The 21,827-nt window shown below is 40.2% G+C and overlaps 1 protein-coding gene across 1 annotated transcript; it reads left to right on the top strand.

The window, feature by feature from the left end:
- Window positions 1-178: 178 nt before the first annotated feature.
- On the top strand, window positions 179-19,939 carry LOC115192928 (patatin-like phospholipase domain-containing protein 2; the record flags this gene model as incomplete). Its single annotated transcript, XM_029751884.1, is given in 8 exon segments — window positions 179-883; window positions 1,192-1,424; window positions 3,135-3,200; window positions 5,242-5,451; window positions 5,784-5,844; window positions 8,980-9,192; window positions 19,705-19,837; window positions 19,925-19,939. Coding segments are annotated over 8 exon segments (1,118 nt in total), but the record flags the coding sequence as incomplete, so codon positions are not given.
- Between the last annotated feature and the right edge of the window lie 1,888 nt (window positions 19,940-21,827).

The following is a 21,827-nucleotide window of genomic DNA, read 5'->3' on the forward strand; positions in this document are numbered from 1 at the left end:
TCAATGGGATTTCCCTGTTGAAATAAATGAAATGTAAAGATTTGACAGATTCGCGTTGCCAAAGCGGACACGGTCAACCCCCTCCCGGAAAAACCAGCCGACGGAGGGTGAACGGCAGGTCGCAGAGAACTCAGACACTGATAGGACGGCTGTTTCACAGATAGCGATCTGATTGGACAGTGGGCTGACACGTCACACCCTCGGGAATACGCCCGCCTCCACGCTGTGTGTACAAATTCAACAGATTAAAGTGACATTTAAAAGCTTTCAAAGACAGAGATGTTGAACACTTTCGTCTGGATAAAGTTATTGTTTTTGGAAGAAGAAAAAAAATAAGTTACTGTTTTCAACAAGCAACTGTTTTACAAATAGAAGAAACAAAGAAACAGATTTTTAAAGAATATGAAATGGTGAAGATGTCCTCAAGAACTTGAAGACAGATCAACTTGTTGACAGTCGGACAAGTGTTGAACTTGTTAGCTGAAGTTAACAATGTGAATACAGATCGCTTTGCAATTTAATGGACCGCAAGGGAACGTCTGTTACCAATAGCTGATATTGTTCGTACATTTTGGACGCTGAAGACCGTGGTATCACCGGTACTTTAGCTAGTTAGGTAGTTAACTAACTCGACAGCTGTGAACAGAGCTTTCTGTCTGAGTTTTAATAAGAGAGGCATTATTTTCCTCAGTAGTTATGTTTCCGTTAGATTCGACGTGGAACATTTCATTTGCAGGTTGCGGTTTCTTAGGCATCTATCATATCGGTGTAGCGAGTTGTCTACAGGAACAGTGTCCGTTTCTAGTGCATAACGCCCGGCACATCTACGGGGCATCAGCCGGGGCGCTCACCGCCTCGGCGCTGGTCAGCGGAGCTTGTTTAGGTAGGCAGTGATGAACCTTCCTCGACTTATTGCATAGTAATGACACTGTGTGTGTGTGTGTGTGTGTGTGTCCGTTTCTTGTCGTGCTTTGCTGCGTCCCTTGCCCGGCCTGTGCACTGTCTGTATATCGATTGTCTACTTTTACCCACCCAGTGTTTTCCTTGACATTATCGTTGTGGAATGAGTACACACTATGTATTTTTTTCCAATTGCCAGCAATAGCAATGCCCGATATAATGTTACCACATTATACTGATAGACCGTCTCTGACATTAACAATATTCTGTACCTTATTGTTTCCTCATCAGGTGAAGCAGGTGCCAACATCATTGATGTGGCCAAGGATGCCCGGAAGCGTTTCCTGGGGCCTATGCACCCATCCTTCAACCTGGTGAAGATCATGCGTAACATGCTGTATAGAACCCTGCCACCCAATGCCCACCACAGTGCCACAGGGCGGCTCGGCATATCACTGACCAGGGTGACCGATGGAGAGAATGTCTTGGTGTCCCACTTCAACAGCAAGGAGGAGCTGGTGCAGGTGAGAGTCTTCTACCTCAAACACTAACTTGCTGACAAAGCAGGGTCGAGGTCAATTTCATTTGAATTCCAGTCAATTTAGAAAGTAAACCAAATTACAATTCTGATTCAAAATGTGTCTAATTGAAGGGAATTGGAATTTCAATATACTTCCTGAATTGACTGTAATTTAAATGTAAATGTATTTTACCCCAACCCTGTGATAAAGTTTTTCACGTAGATAAAGAAATGAGAGGCCTGTCATGCCAAATAATGTCCTCCGGCCAACCAGCAGAGCAACGGACGCTTTGGTTCATTACGTAATCCGGTCAGCATGTTGCAAATTCTAGCAACAGCCCTAGCAACAGCCCTAGTAACAGCCCTAGCAACAGCCCTAGCAACAGCCCTAGCTACAGAAGCCAGAACTCATCAAGGATCTCTCCGTACTTTCCTCTGCTCATCTTTCCCTCGACCCTGACGAGTCTCCCAGTCCCTGCCACTGAAGGTTCTCCCATCTCCACAGAGGAACTCTGGAGCTCTGTCAGAGTGACCATTGGGTTCTTGGTCACCTCCCTGACCAAGGCCCTTCTCCCCCGATTGCTCAGTTTGGCTGGTCGGCCAGCTCTAGGAAGAGTCTTGGTGGTTCCAAACTTCTTCCATTTAAGAATGATGGAGGCCACTGTGTTCTTGAGGGACCTTCAGTAATGCAGAAATGTTTTGGTACCCTTCCCCAGATCTGTGCCTCGACACAATCCTGTCTCGGAGCTCTAAGGACAATTCCTTTGACCTCATGGCTTGGTGTTTGTTCTGACATGCACTGTCAACTGTGGGACCTTATATAGACAGGTGTGTGCCTTTCCAAATCATGTCCAATCAATTGAATATACCACAGGTGGACTCCAATCAAGTTGTAGAAACATCTCAAGGATGATCAATGGAAACAGGATGCACCTGAGCTCAATTTTGAGTCTCTTAGCAAAGGGTCTGAATACTTATGTAAACCCGGACGATGCTGGGCTAATTGTGCGCCGCCCCCATGGGACTCCCAATCACAGCCGGTTGTGATACAGCCTGGAATCCGAACCAGGGTCTGTAAATGAAACCAGGGTGTCTGTAGTGACGCCTCTAGCACTGAGATACAGTGCCTTAGACCACTGCGCCACTCGGGAGGCCACATCAATGATCTCATCTCAGAACTATAAACCCAGACATTGACTTGTACAAATAGGATACTCCTGCTGACTCATTGGCTACAGCAGGTGAGTGACACAAATAGTGACTTGCTGACAAAAGTCAGATATTTTATGAACTGGAAGTGATAGCTATGTGTCTCAGTATTCATGCCTGTTAGTTACATACCGGTGGGCACATCCCATAAACTCAGACACTGACCTGAACAAACACTCATTGTGACTGTCTGACAGTTAACTGTACTAAGACTCAGAAACATAAACTGCCATAAATTGTGAGAGTCCGAGAGACAAACAGTACTTGGATCCAGACCTGTTGAGTTCATGTCAGAATGAGTGTGTTTTAGGCAGTTATACACACACACACACACACACACACACACACACACACACACACACACACACACACACACACACACACACACACACACACACACACACACACACACACACACACACACACACACACACACACACACACACAATTTGTGTTGTTGCAATGTTCTCTAACGATAATAACGTGTTGTGTGTTCTTTATCCAGGCGTGTGTCTGCAGTGCTTACATCCCTGTGTACTGTGGACTGATCCCCCCTACACTGCAGGGTGTGGTGAGTACACTACCTTCTTATCTTTCAGTGTGTGTGTGTGTGTGTGTGTGTGTGTGTGTGTGTGTGTGTGTGTGTGTGTGTGATTAGCTTACTGTACATTCAAAGAGGATATACTTATCACAATTTCAAAACAAACAGATGGATCTTAATTTGATCTCAACAACCTTCTTTTGTTGCTGAGAATTTGAAAACTTGTCGTGTATTCAAGGTTTAAAAAAGTTTTAAAAGTTTTTAAATTTCAGACTTGATTTGCCCTAATGAAAAATGTATCAACCCCTACAAAGAATCTCCATTAGTTATAATCTACATAATAATTCACATTTCCTGTTGCTGCAGGATTATTTTCCTGCTGTAGCAAACTGGCTCAAATTAAGATCTTACATCTGTGCATACACTTTTCTGTTGCCAAACAAAACACGTGTTTGTTGCAAAAATGAGCTTTGAGGAAGCACAGCTGTTGTCAGTAGCAACAATATCAGAACAGATGTGGTCGTTTTCAGAAGTCATTGTTGACTCTCCCCTCATCTCAAATCTTATTGGTCTGTTGCTCCCCTCTCTTCAACTCAGCCTATTGCCCTTTAATCCTGTTCCCTGGCTATGGTTTCCTTGTATTGTTGTCGTTGTTGTTGTTCTTGGCTCAGTGTTGTCCTTTTCTACCCTCCCTCTCTCTCTGGGTGGATCCCTCTCTTTCCCTTCTATCCTCTCTCTCTCTGGGTGGATCCCTCTCTTCACCTTCTATCCTCTCTCTCTCTGGGTGGATCCCTCTCTCTCTGGGTGGATCCCTCTCTTCACCTTCTATCCTCTCTCTCTCTGGGTGGATCCCTCTCTTTCCCTTCTATCCTCTCTCTCTCTCTCTGGGTGGATCCCTCTCTTTCACCTTCTATCCTCTCTCTCTCTCTGGGTGGATCCCTCTCTTTCACCTTCTATCCTCTCTCTCTCTCTGGGTGGATCCCTCTCTTTCCCTTCTATCCTCTCTCTCTCTCTGGGTGGATCCCTCTCTTCACCTTCTATCCTCTCTCTCTCTGGGTGGATCCCTCTCTTCACCTTCTATCCTCTCTCTCTCTGGGTGGATCCCTCTCTCTCCCTTCTATCCTCTCTCTCTCTGGGTGGATCCCTCTTTCACCTTCTCTGGAATATTTGTTTAATATCTTTCCAGTCTTTCTGTCTCTTGAATGACACACACAACCACACATAACTCACGTTCAATGTGGGATATAAAGGCACAGTAGCACATTCATGATTTTTTGTTAAAGTTTCAGAAATCCCCAAACTTTCTAACAATGAGAAGTGAGAGAGTCACCTATATTTTACGTTTCATTTTAGTCATTTTAACAGACACTTTTATACTTTTATATTCAGTGCAAAACATGTTATAGACAAGCAGCGTATAACAGGTTTATATGACAAGTTAAGTACCCATATGTATTGGAGTTCGCATTAGTTCAGAATTAGATGTCATGAGTAGAAGATAGTATTTGTGGAGCTGGACCGGACCATGTCTCTGTTTGGTACAGGGCTTTTCTAGGACCGGACCATGTCTCTGTTTGGTACAGGGCTTTTCGAGGACCGGACCATGTCTCTGTTTGGTACAGGGCTTTTCTAGGACCGGACCATGTCTCTGTTTGGTACAGGGCTTTTCTAGGACCGGACCATCTCTCAGTTTGGTACAGGGCTTTTCTAGGAACGGACCATCTCTCTGTTTGGTACAGGGCTTTTCTAGGACCGGACCATCTCTCAGTTTGTCACAGGGCTTTTCTTGGATCTATTATTGAGACACACCAAGCCAACTCTCTCAAGGTTGTCCTCTCCTGTCCTCTGAATGTCTGGACACTAGACCAGACATCACTATAAAAAACATCCCATGCCCCCCGTCGGTTTTCACACTTCTACCCTACAAGCTATTTACTTAAAGCATGCCAAGGTGATGCTTGATCACCTGCAGTAGTATATTGTGACATTATAAAGCTTATAATATATTGTCTCACTGACTTAAAATCATTGGTATTTAGTTATCTCTCTGTGTCTAACTCTCTCCCTCCAGCGTTACGTGGACGGTGGTATCAGTGATAATCTGCCTCAGTATGAGCTGAAGAACACCATCACTGTGTCTCCGTTCTCTGGAGAGAGTGACATCTGTCCTAGAGACAAATCCACCAACATGCATGAACTACGATTCACCAACACCTCTATCCAGTTTACACTCACCAACCTGTACAGAGTGTCCAGAGCTCTGTTCCCCCCTGATCCACAGGTACACACACACCTGTACAGAGCTCTGTTCCCCCCTGATCCACACACACACACACACACACACACACACACACACACACCTGTACAGAGCTCTGTTCCCCCCTGATCCACAGGTACTGTACTCACAGACATACTTAGCAGATGCTATTATCCAAAGAGACTTACAGACTGTATACATTTTTCAGTCAGTGATCACTGGGAGAATTGAACCCGTGACCTTTGACATGCTAGTGCAACAGTTTTACCAACTGAGCCACCAGGCAGACAGACAGACATGGACTCTGAATGTGTCTCTGGGAAGATATCTAATGTGTCTGTCTGTGTTTGTTTCAGGTTATGAAGGCCATGTGTAAACAGGGGTACAAAGATGCTCTTCACTTTCTAAAGAAGAACGGTAAGAGACCTTTATATTAGTTATATTATTATATGACTCTATACTAGATCAGGCTCGGTATAGAGTAGTTCTATTATTATATAACTCTGTACTAGATCAGGCTTGGTATAGAGTAGTTATATTATTATATAACTCTATACTAGATCAGGCTCGGTATAGAGTAGTTCTATTATTATATAACTCTATACTAGATCAGGCTTGGTATAGAGTAGTTCTATTATTATATAACTCTATACTAGATCAGGCTTGGTATAGAGTAGTTCTATTATTATATAACTCTATACTATATCAGGCTCGGTATAGAGTAGTTCTATTATTATATAACTCTATACTAGATCAGGCTCGGTATAGAGTAGTTCTATTATTATATAACTCTATACTAGATCAGGCTCGGTATAGAGTAGTTCTATTATTATATAACTCTATACTAGATCAGGCTCGGTAAAGAGTAGTTCTATTATTATATAACTCTATACTAGATCAGGCTCGGTATAGAGTAGTTCTATTATTATATAACTCTATACTAGATCAGGCTCGGTATAGAGTAGTTCTATTATTATATAACTCTATACTAGATCAGGCTCGGTATAGAGTAGTTCTATTATTATATAACTCTATACTAGATCAGGCTCTGTAAAGAGTAGTTCTATTATTATATAACTCTATACTAGATCAGGCTTGGTATAGAGTAGTTCTATTATTATATAACTCTATACTAGATCAGGCTCGGTATAGAGTAGTTCTATTATTATATAACTCTATACTAGATCAGGCTCGGTATAGAGTAGTTCTATTATTATATAACTCTATACTAGATCAGGCTCGGTATAGAGTAGTTCTATTATTATATAACTCTATACTAGATCAGGCTCGGTATAGAGTAGTTCTATTATTATATAACTCTATACTAGATCAGGCTTGGTAAAGAGTAGTTCTATTATTATATAACTCTATACTAGATCAGGCTCGGAATAGAGTAGTTCTATTATTATATAACTCTATACTAAATCAGGCTTGGTATAGAGTAGTTATATTATTATATAACTCTATACTAGATCAGGCTCGGTATAGAGTAGTTCTATTATTATATAACTCTATACTAGATCAGGCTTGGTATAGAGTAGTTATATTATTATATAACTCTATACTAGATCAGGCTTGGTATAGAGTAGTTCTATTATTATATAACTCTATACTAGATCAGGCTCGGTATAGAGTAGTTCTATTATTATATAACTCTATACTAGATCAGGCTCGGTATAGAGTAGTTATATTATTATATAACTCTATACTAGATCAGGCTCGGTAAAGAGTAGTTCTGTTATTATATAACTCTATACTAGATCAGGCTCGGTATAGAGTAGTTCTATTATTATATAACTCTATACTAGATCAGGCTCGGTATAGAGTAGTTCTATTGTTATATAACTCTATACTAGATCAGGCTCGGTAAAGAGTAGTTCTATTATTATATAACTATATACTAGATCAGGCTCGGTATAGAGTAGTTCTATTATTATATAACTCTATACTAGATCAGGCTCGGTAAAGAGTAGTTCTATTATTATATAACTCTATACTAGATCAGGCTCGGTATAGAGTAGTTCTATTATTATATAACTCTATACTAGATCAGGCTCGGTAAAGAGTAGTTCTATTATTATATAACTCTATACTAGATCAGGCTCGGTAAAGAGTAGTTCTATTATTATATAACTCTATACTAGATCAGGCTCGGTATAGAGTAGTTCTATTATTATATAACTCTATACTAGATCAGGCTCGGTATAGAGTAGTTCTATTATTATATAACTCTATACTAGATCAGGCTTGGTATAGAGTAGTTATATTATTATATGATTCTATACTAGATCAGGCTTTGTATAGAGTAGTTATATTATTCTATACTAGATCAGGCTTGGTATAGAGTAGTTATATGATTCTATACTAGATCAGGCTTGGTATAGAGTAGTTATATGATTCTATACTAGATCAAGCTTGGTATAGAGTAGTTATATGATTCTATACTAGATCAGGCTTGGTATAGAGTAGTTATATGATTCTATACTAGATCAGGCTTGGTATAGAGTAGTTATATGATTCTATACTAGATCAGCCTTGGTATAGACTAGTTATATGATTCTATACTAGATCAAGCTTGGTATAGAGTAGTTCTTTGATTCTATACTAGATCAGGCTTGGTATAGAGTAGTTATATGATTCTATACTAGATCAAGCTTAGTATAGAGTGGTTATATGACTCTATACTAGATCAGGCTTGGTATAGAGTAGTTATATGATTCTATACTAGATCAGACTTGGTATAGAGTAGTTATATGATTCTATAGTAGATCAGGCTTGGTATAGACTAGTTATATGATTCTATACTAGATCAGGCTTGGTATAGAGTAGTTATATGATTCTATAGTAGATCAGGCTTGGTATAGACTAGTTATATGATTCTATACTAGATCAGGCTTGGTATAGAGTAGTTATATGATTCTATACTAGATCAGGCTTGGTATAGACTAGTTATATGATTCTATACTAGATCAGGCTTGGTATAGAGTAGTTATATGATTCTATACTAGATCAGGCTTGGTATAGACTAGTTATATGATTCTATAGTAGATCAGGCTTGGTATAGAGTAGTTATATGATTCTATACTAGATCAGGCTTGGTATAGACTAGTTATATGATTCTATACTAGATCAGGCTTGGTATAGAGTAGTTATATGATTCTATACTAGATCAGGCTTGGTATAGAGTAGTTATATGATTCTATACTAGATCAGGCTTGGTATAGAGTAGTTATATGATTCTATACTAGATCAGGCTTGGTATAGACTAGTTATATGATTCTATACTAGATCAGGCTTGGTATAGAGTAGTTATACAAGTGAGAATGAATTATCAGAAAGATACTAGAAATGACTGACAAATGTCCAACCAAAGAAATACACTGTATGTGGTTTGGATGTCTTGGTCGTGTGTGTGTGTGTGCGTGCGTGCGTGCGTGCGTGCGTGTGTGCGTGTGTGTGTGTGTGTGTGTGTGCGTGTGTGTGTGTGCGTGCGTGTGTGCGTGTGTGCGTGTGTGTGTGTGTTTGCTTGACTGTGTTTTTTTAATGTTTCAGGACTGTTGAATCACCAAGGACCCCACAGACCTCTAATAGCCGATGGTGAGGAAGATGACATCATCGAGGATGATGATGATGAAGAACACGAGGAGCATCTTGTACAGAACGAGATCAGACCCATTGAGAAAGAGTCAGCGGTGGCCCCCTCCGAGTCCAAATCCAACAGCGAGGATCATATCTTTGATCACCTGCCACCCAGACTACACAAAGGTAGGATGGACCGCACCAAAATAATACATCGGATTAATAATACATTGTATATAAGGACAGTGGAACAGAAAAATGGATAAAAAAACGAACACAAACAAGGCTAGATATTAGTGATGTATTGTTGTCATGGATGTAGAACAAACATGATCCTGGGAGATGGCAACTTCTCAGCACAGAGGAAGTCTCAGAAAAACACTAGATTACTGATGAATATCCAACCAACCAGAGACTGGTGTAGAGAAGAGGCTGGCCAATCAGATCTCCTGCTCTTGTTTCTACTATAGTTGTAGCTCGAGGTTAGGGGATCCACTGTGTAACTCTGGCCTTGCTAGGTTAGGGGATCCACTGTGTAACTCTGGCCTTGCTAGGTTAGGGGATCCACTGTGTAACTCTGACCTTGCTAGGTTAGGGGATCCACTGTGTAACCCTGGCCTTGCTAGGTTAGGGGATCCACTGTGTAACTCTGACCTTGCTAGGTTAGGGGATCCACTGTGTAACGCTGGCCTTGCTAGGTTAGGGGATCCACTGTGTAACTCTGACCTTGCTAGGTTAGGGGATCCACTGTGTAACTCTGACCTTGCTAGGTTAGGGGATCCACTGTGTAACGCTGGCCTTGCTAGGTTAGGGGATCCACTGTGTAACTCTGACCTTGCTAGGTTAGGGGATCCACTGTGTAACGCTGGCCTTGCTAGGTTAGGGGATCCACTGTGTAACGCTGGCCTTGCTAGGTTAGGGGATCCACTGTGTAACTCTGACCTTGCTAGGTTAGGGGATCCACTGTGTAACGCTGGCCTTGCTAGGTTAGGGGATCCACTGTGTAACTCTGACCTTGCTAGGTTAGGGGATCCACTGTGTAACTCTGACCTTGCTAGGTTAGGGGATCCACTGTGTAACTCTGACCTTGCTAGGTTAGGGGATCCACTGTGTAACGCTGGCCTTGCTAGGTTAGGGGATCCACTGTGTAACTCTGACCTTGCTAGGTTAGGGGATCCACTGTGTAACCCTGGCCTCGCTACTTTAGGGGATCCACTGTGTAACTCTGACCTTGCTAGGTTAGGGGATCCACTGTGTAACTCTGACCTTGCTAGGTTAGGGGATCCACTGTGTAACCCTGACCTTGCTAGGTTAGGGGATCCACTGTGTAACTCTGACCTTGCTAGGTTAGGGGATCCACTGTGTAACTCTGGCCTTGCTAGGTTAGGGGATCCACTGTGTAACCCTGGCCTTGCTAGGTTAGGGGATCAACTGTGTAACTCTGACCTTGCTAGGTTAGGGGATCCACTGTGTAACCCTGGCCTTGCTAGGTTAGGGGATCAACTGTGTAACTCTGACCTTGCTAGGTTAGGGGATCCACTGTGTAACTCTGACCTTGCTAGGTTAGGGGATCCACTGTGTAACTCTGACCTTGCTAGGTTAGGGGATCCACTGTGTAACTCTGACCTTGCTAGGTTAGGGTATCCACTGTGTAACTCTGACCTTGTTTCAACTATTTTCTGCCATGGGGAATGTGAGTGAGTCAACCAGTCAGCCAGTCTGTAGTGAGTTGTTCTCTCTCTCCCTCTGTATTTATTGTGGTGTATTGTAGTCTATATGACTGTAGTGAGTTGTTCTCTCTCTCCCTCTGTATTTATTGTGGTGTATTGTAGTCTATATGACTGTAGTGAGTTGTTCTCTCTCCTCTCTCTCTCCCTCTGTATTTATTGTGGTGTATTGTAGTCTATATGACTGTAGTGAGTTGTCCTCTCTCTCCCTCTGTATTTATTGTGGTGTATTGTAGTCTATATGACTGTAGTGAGTTGTTCTCTCTCTCCCTCTGTATTTATTGTGGTGTATTGTAGTCTATATGACTGTAGTGAGTTGTCCTCTCTCTCTCTGTATTTATTGTGGTGTATTGTAGTCTATATGACTGTAGTGAGTTGTTCTCTCTCTCCCTCTCCCTCTGTATTTATTGTGGTGTATTGTAGTCTATATGACTGTAGTGAGTTGTCTCTCTCCCTCTGTATTTATTGTGGTGTATTGTAGTCTATATGACTGTAGTGAGTTGTCTTCTCTCTCTCTGTATTTATTGTGGTGTATTGTAGTCTATATGACTGTAGTGAGTTGTTCTCTCTTCCCTCTGTTTATTGTGGTGTATTGTAGTCTATATGACTGTAGTGAGTTGTTCCTCTCTCCCCTCTGTATTTTTGTGGTGTATTGTAGTCTATATGACTGTAGTGAGTTGTCTCTCTCTCTCCCTCTGTATTTATTGTGGTGTATTGTAGTCTATATGACTGTAGTGAGTTGTTCTCTCTCTCCCTCTCCCTCTGTATTTATTGTGGTGTATTGTAGTCTATATGACTGTAGTGAGTTGTTCTCTCTTCTCTCTCTCTCCCTCTGTATTTATTGTGGTGTATTGTAGTCTATATGACTGTAGTGAGTTGTTCTCTCTCTCTCTCTCTCTGTATTTATTGTGGTGGTATGTAGTCTATATGACTGTAGTGAGTTGTCTCCTCTCTCTCTCTGTATTTATTGTGGTGTATTGTAGTCTATATGACTGTAGTGGAGTTGTCCGTTCTCTCTCCCTTCTCGTATTTATTGTGGTGTATTGTAGTCTATATTGACTGTAGTGAGTTGTTCTCCCCTCCTCTCTCTCTCCCTCTGTTTTTATTGTTGGTGTATTGTAGTCTATATGACTGTAGTGAGTTGTTCTCATCTCTCTCTCCCTCTGTATTTATTGTGGTGTATTGTAGTCTATATGACTGTAGTGAATTGTCTCCTCCTCCTCTCCCTCTGTATTTATTGTGGTGTATTGTGTCTATATGACTGTAGTGAGTTGTTCTCTCTCTCCTCTCTCCCTCTGTATTATTTGTGGTGTATTGTAGTCTATATGGACTGTAGTGAGGTTGTCCTCTCCTCTCTCCCTCTGTATGTTATTGTGGTGTATTGTAGTCTATATGACTGTAGTGAGTTGTTCTCTCCTCTCTCTCTCCTCTGTATTTTATTGTTGTGTATTGTAAGTCTATATGACTGTAGTGAGTTGTCCTCTCTCGTCTCTGTATTTATTGTGTGTATTGTAGTCTATAATGACTGTAGTGATTTGTCCCCTCCTCTCTCCCTCCGTATTTATTGTGGTGTTTGTAGTCCCTATATGACTGTAGTGAGTTGTTCTCCTCTCTCGCCATCTGTATTTATTGTGGTGTATTGTAGTCATATGGACTGTAGTGAGTTGTTTCTCATCGCTCCCTCTGTATTTATTGTGGTGTATTTAGTCTATATACTGTAGTGAGTTGTTCTATCTCTCTCCTCTGTATTTATTGTGGTGTGTATTGTAGTCTATATGACTGTAGTGAGTTGTTCATCTCTGCTCTCTCTCTGTATTTATTGTGGTGTATTGTAGTCTATATGACTGTAGTGAGTTGTCCTCTCCTCTCTCTCTCTGTATTTATTGTGGTGTATTGTAGTCTATATGACTGTAGTGAGTTGTTCTATCCTCTCTCTCTCCCTCTGTATTTATTGTGGTGTATTGTAGTCTATTCTGACTGTAGTGAGTGTCCTCTCCCTCTCCTCTGTTATTTATTGTGGTGTTATTGTAGTCTATATGACTGTAGTGAGTTGTCCTCTCTCCTCTGTATTTATTGTGGTGTATTGTGTCGTATGCTGTAGTGAGTTGTTCTCTATCTCTACTTCTCCCTCTGTATTTATTGTGGTCGTATGTAGTCTATATGAACTGGAGTGAGTTGTCTCTCCTCTCTCCCTCTGTATTTATTGTGGTGTATTGTAGTCTATATGACTGTAGTGAGTGTTTCTCTCTCTCTCTCTCTCCTCTGTATTTATTGTGGTGTATTGTAGTCTATATGACTGTAGTGAGTTGTTCTCTCTCCTCTGTCCTCTCTCTCCCTCTCTGTATTTATTGTGGTGTATTGTAGTCTATATGGACTGTAGTGAGTGTTCTCTCTCTCTCCCTCTTATTTATTGTGGTGTATTGTAGTCTATATGACGTAGTGAGTTGTTCTCCTCCCTCTCGTATCCCTCTGTATTTATTGTGGTGTATTGTAGTCTATATGACTGTAGTGAGTTGTTCTCTCTCTCCCTCTGTATTTATTGTGGTGTATTGTAGTCTATATGACTGTAGTGAGTTGTCCTCTCTCTCTCCCTCTGTATTTATTGTGTGTATTGTAGTCTATATGACTGTAGTGAGTTGTTCTCTCTCTCCCTCTGTATTATTGTGGTGTATTGTAGTCTATATGACTGTAGTGAGTTGTTCTCTCTCTCCCTCTGTATTATTGTGGTGTATTGTAGTCTATATGACTGTAGTGAGTTGTTCTCTCCTCTCTCTCTCCCTCTGTATTTATTGTGGTGTATTGTAGTCTATATGACTGTAGTGAGTTGTTCTCTCTCTCTCCCTCTGTATTTATGTGTTGGTGTATGGTAGTCTATATGACTGTAGTGAGTTGTTCTCTCCTCTCTCTCCCTCTGTATTTATTGTGGTGTATTGTAGTCTATATGACTGTAGTGAGTTGTTCTCTCTCTCCCTCTGTATTTATTGTGGTGTATATTAGTCTATATGACTGTAGTGAGTTGTTCTCTCTCTCTCTCTCTCTCTGTATTTATTGTGGTGTATTGTAGTCTATATGACTGTAGTGAGTTGTCCTCTCTCTCCCTCTGTGTATTTATGTGGTGTATTGTATCTATATGACTGTAAGTGAGTTGTTCTCCTCCTCTCTCCCTCTGTATTATTGTGGTGTATTGTAGTCTATATGACTGTAGTGAGTTGTTCTCTTCCTCCTCTCTACTCCTCTCTCTCCCTCTGTATTTTATTGTGGTTGTATTGTTAGTCTATATGACTGTAGTGAGTTGTTCTCTCTACTCCCTCTGTATTTATTGTGGTGGTTATTGTGAGTCCTTATATGACTGTAGTGAGTTGTTCTCTCCTCTCCCTCTGTATTTATTGTGGTGTATTGTAGTCTATATGACTGTAGTGAGTTGTTCTCTCTCTCTCTCTCTGTATTTATTGTGGTGTATTGTAGTCTATATGACTGTAGTGAGTTGTTCTCTCTCTCCTTCTGTATTTATTGTGGTGTATTGTAGTCTATATGACTGTAGTGAGAGTTTCTCTCTCTCTCCCTCTGTATTTATTGTGGTGTATTGTAGTCTATATGACTGTAGTGAGTTGTTCTCTCTCCTCTCTCTCTCTCTCTGTATTTATTGTGGTGTATTGTAGTCTATATGACTGTAGTGAGTTGTTCTCTCTCTCTCTCTCTGTATTTATTGTGGTGTATTGTAGTCTATATGACTGTAGTGAGTTGTTCTCTCCTCTCTCTCTCCCTCTGTATTTATTGTGGTGTATTGTAGTCTATATGACTGTAGTGAGTTGTTCTCTCCTCTCTCTCTCCCTCTGTATTTATTGTGGTGTATTGTAGTCTATATGACTGTAGTGAGTTGTTCTCTCTCTCTCCTCTGTATTTATTGTGGTGTATTGTAGTCTATATGACTGTAGTGAGTTGTTCTCTCCTCTCCCTCTGTATTTATTGTGGTGTATTGTAGTCTATATGACTGTAGTGAGTTGTCCTCTCTCTCCCTCTGTATTTATTGTTGTGTATTGTAGTCTATATGACTGTAGTGAGTTGTTCTCTCCTCTCTCTCTCCCTCTGTATTTATTGTGGTGTATTGTAGTCTATATGACTGTAGTGAGTTGTTCTCTCCTCTCTCTCTCCCTCTGTATTTATTGTGGTGTATTGTAGTCTATATGACTGTAGTGAGTTGTTCTCTCTCCTCTCTCTCCCTCTGTATTTATTGTGGTGTATTGTAGTCTATATGACTGTAGTGAGTTGTTCTCTCTCTCCCTCTGTATTTATTGTGGTGTATTGTAGTCTATATGACTGTAGTGAGTTGTTCTCTCTCTCCCTCTGTATTTATTGTGGTGTATTGTAGTCTATATGACTGTAGTGAGTTGTTCTCCTCTCTCCCTCTGTATTTATTGTGGTGTATTGTAGTCTATATGACTGTAGTGAGTTGTTCTCTCCTCTCTCTCCCTTTGTATTTATTGTGGTGTATTGTAGTCTATATGACTGTAGTGAGTTGTCCTCTCTCTCTCTGTATTTATTGTGGTGTATTGTAGTCTATATGACTGTAGTGAGTTGTCCTCTCTCTCTGTATTTATTGTGGTGTATTGTAGTCTATATGACTGTAGTGAGTTGTTCTCTCTCCTCTCTCTCTCTCTCTCTCTCTGTATTTATTGTGGTGTATTGTAGTCTATATGACTTTAGTGAGTTGTTCTCTCTCTCTCTCCCTCTGTATTTATTGTGGTGTATTGTAGTCTATATGACTGTAGTGAGTTGTTCTCTCCTCTCTCCCTCTGTATTTATTGTGGTGTATTGTAGTCTATATGACTGTAGTGAGTTGTCCTCTCTCTCTCCCTCTGTATTTATTGTGGTGTATTGTAGTCTATATGACTGTAGTGAGTTGTCCTCTCTCTCTCTGTATTTATTGTGGTGTATTGTAGTCTATATGACTGTAGTGAGTTGTCCTCTCTCTCTGTATTTATTGTGGTGTATTGTAGTCTATATGACTGTAGTGAGTTGTCCTCTCCTCTCCCTCTGTATTTATTGTGGTGTATTGTAGTCTATATGACTGTAGTGAGTTGTTCTCTCCTCTCTCTCTCTCCCTCTGTATTTATTGTGGTGTATTGTAGTCTATATGACTGTAGTGAGTTGTTCTCTCTCTCTCCCTCTGTATTTATTGTGGTGTATTGTAGTCTATATGACTGTAGTGAGTTGTTCTCTCCTCTCTCTCTCTCTCTGTATTTATTGTGGTGTATTGTAGTCTATATGACTGTAGTGAGTTGTTCTCTCCTCTCTCTCTCCCTCTGTATTTATTGTGGTGTATTGTAGTCTATATGACTGTAGTGAGTTGTTCTCTCTCTCCCTCTGTATTTATTGTGGTGTATTGTAGTCTATATGACTGTAGTGAGTTGTTCTCTCCTCTCTCTCCCCTTTGTATTTATTGTGGTGTATTGTAGTCTATATGACTGTAGTGAGTTGTCCTCTCTCTCTCTGTATTTATTGTGGTGTATTGTAGTCTATATGACTGTAGTGAGTTGTCCTCTCTCTCTGTATTTATTGTGGTGTATTGTAGTCTATATGACTGTAGTGAGTTGTTCTCTCTCCTCTCTCTCTCTCTCTCTCTCTGTATTTATTGTGGTGTATTGTAGTCTATATGACTTTAGTGAGTTGTTCTCTCTCTCTCTCCCTCTGTATTTATTGTGGTGTATTGTAGTCTATATGACTGTAGTGAGTTGTTCTCTCCTCTCTCCCTCTGTATTTATTGTGGTGTATTGTAGTCTATATGACTGTAGTGAGTTGTCCTCTCTCTCTCCCTCTGTATTTATTGTGGTGTATTGTAGTCTATATGACTGTAGTGAGTTGTCCTCTCTCTCTCTGTATTTATTGTGGTGTATTGTAGTCTATATGACTGTAGTGAGTTGTCCTCTCTCTCTGTATTTATTGTGGTGTATTGTAGTCTATATGACTGTAGTGAGTTGTCCTCTCCTCTCCCTCTGTATTTATTGTGGTGTATTGTAGTCTATATGACTGTAGTGAGTTGTTCTCTCCTCTCTCTCTCCCTCTGTATTTATTGTGGTGTATTGTAGTCTATATGACTGTAGTGAGTTGTTCTCTCTCTCTCCCTCTGTATTTATTGTGGTGTATTGTAGTCTATATGACTGTAGTGAGTTGTTCTCTCTCCTCTCCTCTCTCTCTCTCTGTATTATTGTGGTGTATTGTAGTCTATATGACTGTAGTGAGTTGTTCTCTCTCTCCCTCTGTATTTATTGTGGTGTATTGTAGTCTATATGACTGTAGTGAGTTGTTCTCTCTCTCCCTCTGTATTTATTGTGGTGTATTGTAGTCTATATACTGTAGTGATTGTCCTCCTCTCTCTCCCTCTGTATTTATTGTGGTGTATTGTATTCTATATGACTGTAGTGAGTTGTTCTCTCTCCTCTCTCTCTCCCTCTGTATTTATTGTGGTGTATTGTAGTCTATATGACTGTAGTGAGTTGTTCTCTCTCTCTCTCTCTGTATTTATTGTGGTGTATTGTAGTCTATATGACTGTAGTGAGTTGTTCTCTCCTCTCTCTCCCTCTGTATTTATTGTGGTGTATTGTAGTCTATATGACTGTAGTGAGTTGTTCTCTCTCTCCCTCTGTATTTATTGTGGTGTATATTAGTCTATATGACTGTAGTGAGTTGTCCTCTCTCTCCCTCTGTATTTATTGTGGTGTATTGTAGTCTATATGACTGTAGTGAGTTGTCCTCTCTCTCTCTCTCTGTATTTATTGTGGTGTATTGTAGTCTATATGACTGTAGTGAGTTGTTCTCTCTCCTCTCTCTCTCCCTCTGTATTTATTGTGGTGTATTGTAGTCTATATGACTGTAGTGAGTTGTTCTCTCTCTCCCTCTCCCTCTGTATTTATTGTGGTGTATTGTAGTCTATATGACTGTAGTGAGTTGTCCTCTCTCTCCCTCTGTATTTATTGTGGTGTATTGTAGTCTATATGACTGTAGTGAGTTGTCCTCTCTCCCTCTGTATTTATTGTGGTGTATTGTAGTCTATATGACTGTAGTGAGTTGTTCTCTCTCTCCCTCTCCCTCTGTATTTATTGTGGTGTATTGTAGTCTATATGACTGTAGTGAGTTGTTCTCTCTTCTCTCTCTCTCCCTCTGTATTTATTGTGGTGTATTGTAGTCTATATGACTGTAGTGAGTTGTTCTCTCCTCTCTCTCTCTCCCTCTGTATTTATTGTGGTGTATTGTAGTCTATATGACTGTAGTGAGTTGTCCTCTCTCTCTCTCTGTATTTATTGTGGTGTATTGTAGTCTATATGACTGTAGTGAGTTGTTCTCTCTCTCCCTCTGTATTTATTGTGGTGTATTGTAGTCTATATGACTGTAGTGAGTTGTCCTCTCTCTCTCTGTATTTATTGTGGTGTATTGTAGTCTATATGACTGTAGTGAGTTGTCCTCTCTCTCTCCCTCTGTATTTATTGTGGTGTATTGTAGTCTATATGACTGTAGTGAGTTGTTCCCCCTCTCTCTCTGTATTTATTGTGGTGTATTGTAGTCTATATGACTGTAGTGAGTTGTTCTCTCCTCTCTCCCTCTGTATTTATTGTGGTGTATTGTAGTCTATATGACTGTAGTGAGTTGTCCTCTCTCTCTCTCTCTCCCTCTGTATTTATTGTGGTGTATTGTAGTCTATATGACTGTAGTGAGTTGTTCTCTCCTCTCTCTCTCCCTCTGTATTTAATGTGGTGTATTGTAGTCTATATGACTGTAGTGAGTTGTCCTCTCTCTCCCTCTGTATTTATTGTGGTGTATTGTAGTCTATATGACTGTAGTGAGTTGTCCTCTCTCTCTCCCTCTGTATTTATTGTGGTGTATTGTAGTCTATACAGTGAGGGAAAAAATTATTTGATCCCCTGCTGATTGTGTACGTTTGCCCACTGACAAAGAAATGATCAGTCTATAATTTTAATGGTAGGTTTATTTGAACAGTGAGAGACAGAATAACAACAAAAAAATCAAGAAAATTGAATGTCAAAAATGTTATAAATTGATCTGCATTTTAATGAGGGAAATAAGTGTTTCTATTCTATTAGAGTGTTCTTAGTGTTCTCTCTGTCTCTCTCTGTAGCTCTGGTTCTAGAGTGTTCTTAGTGTTCTCTCTGTCTCTCTCTGTAGCTCTGGTTCTAGAGTGTTCTTAGTGTTCTCTCTGTCTCTCTCTGTAGCTCTGGTTCTAGAGTGTTCTTAGTGTTCTCTCTGTCTCTCTCTGTAGCTCTGGTTCTAGAGTGTTCTTAGTGTTCTCTCTGTCTCTCTTTAGCTCTGGTTCTAGAGTGTTCTTAGTGTTCTCTCTGTCTCTCTTTAGCTCTGGTTCTAGAGTGTTCTTAGTGTTCTCTCTGTCTCTCTCTGTAGCTCTGGTTCTAGAGTGTTCTTAGTGTTCTCTCTGTCTCTCTCTGTAGCTCTGGTTCTAGAGTGTTCTTAGTGTTCTCTCTGTCTCTCTTTAGCTCTGGTTCTAGAGTGTTCTTAGTGTTCTCTCTGTCTCTCTCTGTAGCTTTGGTTCTAGAGTGTTATTAGTGTTCTCTCTGTCTCTCTCTGTAGCTCTGGTTCTAGAGTGTTCTTAGTGTTCTCTCTGTCTCTCTCTGTAGCTCTGGTTCTAGAGTGTTCTTAGTGTTCTCTCTGTCTCTCTCTGTAGCTCTGGTTCTAGAGTGTTCTTAGTGTTCTCTCTGTCTCTCTCTGTAGCTCTGGTTCTAGAGTGTTCTTAGTGTTCTCTCTGTCTCTCTCTGTAGCTCTGGTTCTAGAGTGTTCTTAGTGTTCTCTCTGTCTCTCTCTGTAGCTCTGGTTCTAGAGTGTTCTAAGTGTTCTCTCTGTCTCTCTCTGTAGCTCTGGTTCTAGAGTGTTCTTAGTGTTCTCTCTGTCTCTCTCTGTAGCTCTGGTTCCAGAGTGTTCTAAGTGTTCTCTCTGTCTTTCTCTGTAGCTCTGGTGGAAGCCTGCAAGGAGAGATACAGTCTGGGCCAGTCGCTAAGCAACCTGCTGCCAGTCAGGATGGCGACGGCTATGATGCTTCCATACACCCTCCCCCTGGAGTCTGCTCTGTCCATGACTGTTAGGTAGGACTAGACCCTATACCCTCACCCTGGAGTCTGCTATAGTGGCTGTATTATTATATATGACTAATGGCCTGTCTCTTCTGTCAGACTGTTAGAGTGGCTGTATTATTATATATGACTAATGGCCTGTCTCTTCTGTCAGACTGTTAGAGTGGCTGTATTATTATATATGACTAATGGCCTGTCTCTAATGTCAGACTGTTAGAGTGACTGTATTATTATATATGACTAATGGCCTGTCTCTAATGTCAGACTGTTAGAGTGGCTGTATTATTATATATGACTAATGGCCTGTCTCTAATGTCAGACTGTTAGAGTGACTGTATTATTATATATGACTAATGGCCTGTCTCTAATGTCAGACTGTTAGAGTGGCTGTATTATTATATATGACTAATGGCCTGTCTCTAATGTCAGACTGTTAGAGTGACTGTAATTATTATATATGACTAATGGCCTGTCTCTAATGTCAGACTGTTAGAGTGACTGTATTATTATGACTAATGCCTGTCCTCTAATGTCAGACTGTTAGAGTGACTGTATTATTATATATGACTAATGGCCTGTCTCTTCTGTCAGACTGTTAGAGAGACTGTATTATTATATATGACTAATGGCCTGTCTCTAATGTCAGACGGTTAGAGTGACTGTATTATTATATATGACTAATGGCCTGTCTCTAATGTCAGACTGTTAGAGTGACTGTATTATTATATATGACTAATGGCCTGTCTCTTCTGTCAGACTGTTAGAGTGACTGTATTATTATATATGACTAATGGCCTGTCTCTTCTGTCAGACTGTTAGAGTGACTGTATTATTATATATGACTAATGGCCTGTCTCTAATGTCAGACTGTTAGAGTGACTGTATTATTATATATGACTAATGGCCTGTCTCTAATGTCAGACTGTTAGAGTGACTGTAATTATTATATATGACTAATGGCCTGTCTCTAATGTCAGACTGTTAGAGTGACTGTATTATTATATATGATTAATGCCTGTCGCTTCTGTCAGACTGTTAGAGTGACTGTATTTTATATATGACCTAATGGCCTGTCTCTTCTGTCAGACTGTTAGAGTGACTGTATTATTATATATGACTAATGGCCTGTCTCTTCTGTCAGAACTGTTAGAAGTGACTGTATTATTATATATGACTAATGGCCTGTCTCTAATGTCAGACTGTTAGAGTGACTGTATTATTATATTGACGAATGGCCTGTCTCTAATGTCAGACTGTTAGAGTGACTGTATTATTATATATGACTAATGGCCTGTCTCTAATGTCAGACTGTTAGAGTGACTGTATTTATTATATATGACTAATGGGCCTGTCTCTTCTGTCAGACGTTAGAGTGACTGTATTATTATATATGACTAATGGCCTGTCTCTAATGTCAGACTGTTAGAGTGACTGTATTATTATATATGACTAATGGCCTGTCTCTAATGTCAGACTGTTAGAGTGACTGTATTAGTATATATGACTAATGGCCCTGTCTCTAATGTCGAACTGTTAGAGTGACTGTATTAATTATATATGACTAATGGCCTGTCTCTAATGTCAGACTGTTAGAGTGACTGTATTATTATATATGACTAATGGCCTGTCTCTAATGTCAGACTGTTAGAGTGACTGTATTATTATATATGACTAATGGCCTGTCTCTTCTGTCAGACTGTTAGAGTGGACTGTATTATTATATATGACTAATGGCCTGTCTCTTCTGTCAGACTGTTAGAGTGACTGTATTATTATATATGACTAATGGCCTGTCCTCTAATGTCAGACTGTTAGAGTGACTGTATTATTATATATGACTAATGGCCTGTCTCTAATGTCAGACTGTTAGAGTGACTGTATTATTATATATAATAATGGCCTGTCACTCTAATGTCAGACTGTTAGAGTGACTGTATTATTATATATGACTATTGGCCTGTCTCTAATGTCAGACTGTTAGAGTGACTGTATTATTATATAT

Source organism: Salmo trutta, chromosome 4 (genome assembly GCF_901001165.1).
Source record: "Salmo trutta chromosome 4, fSalTru1.1, whole genome shotgun sequence".
Lineage (NCBI taxonomy): Eukaryota > Metazoa > Chordata > Actinopteri > Salmoniformes > Salmonidae > Salmo > Salmo trutta.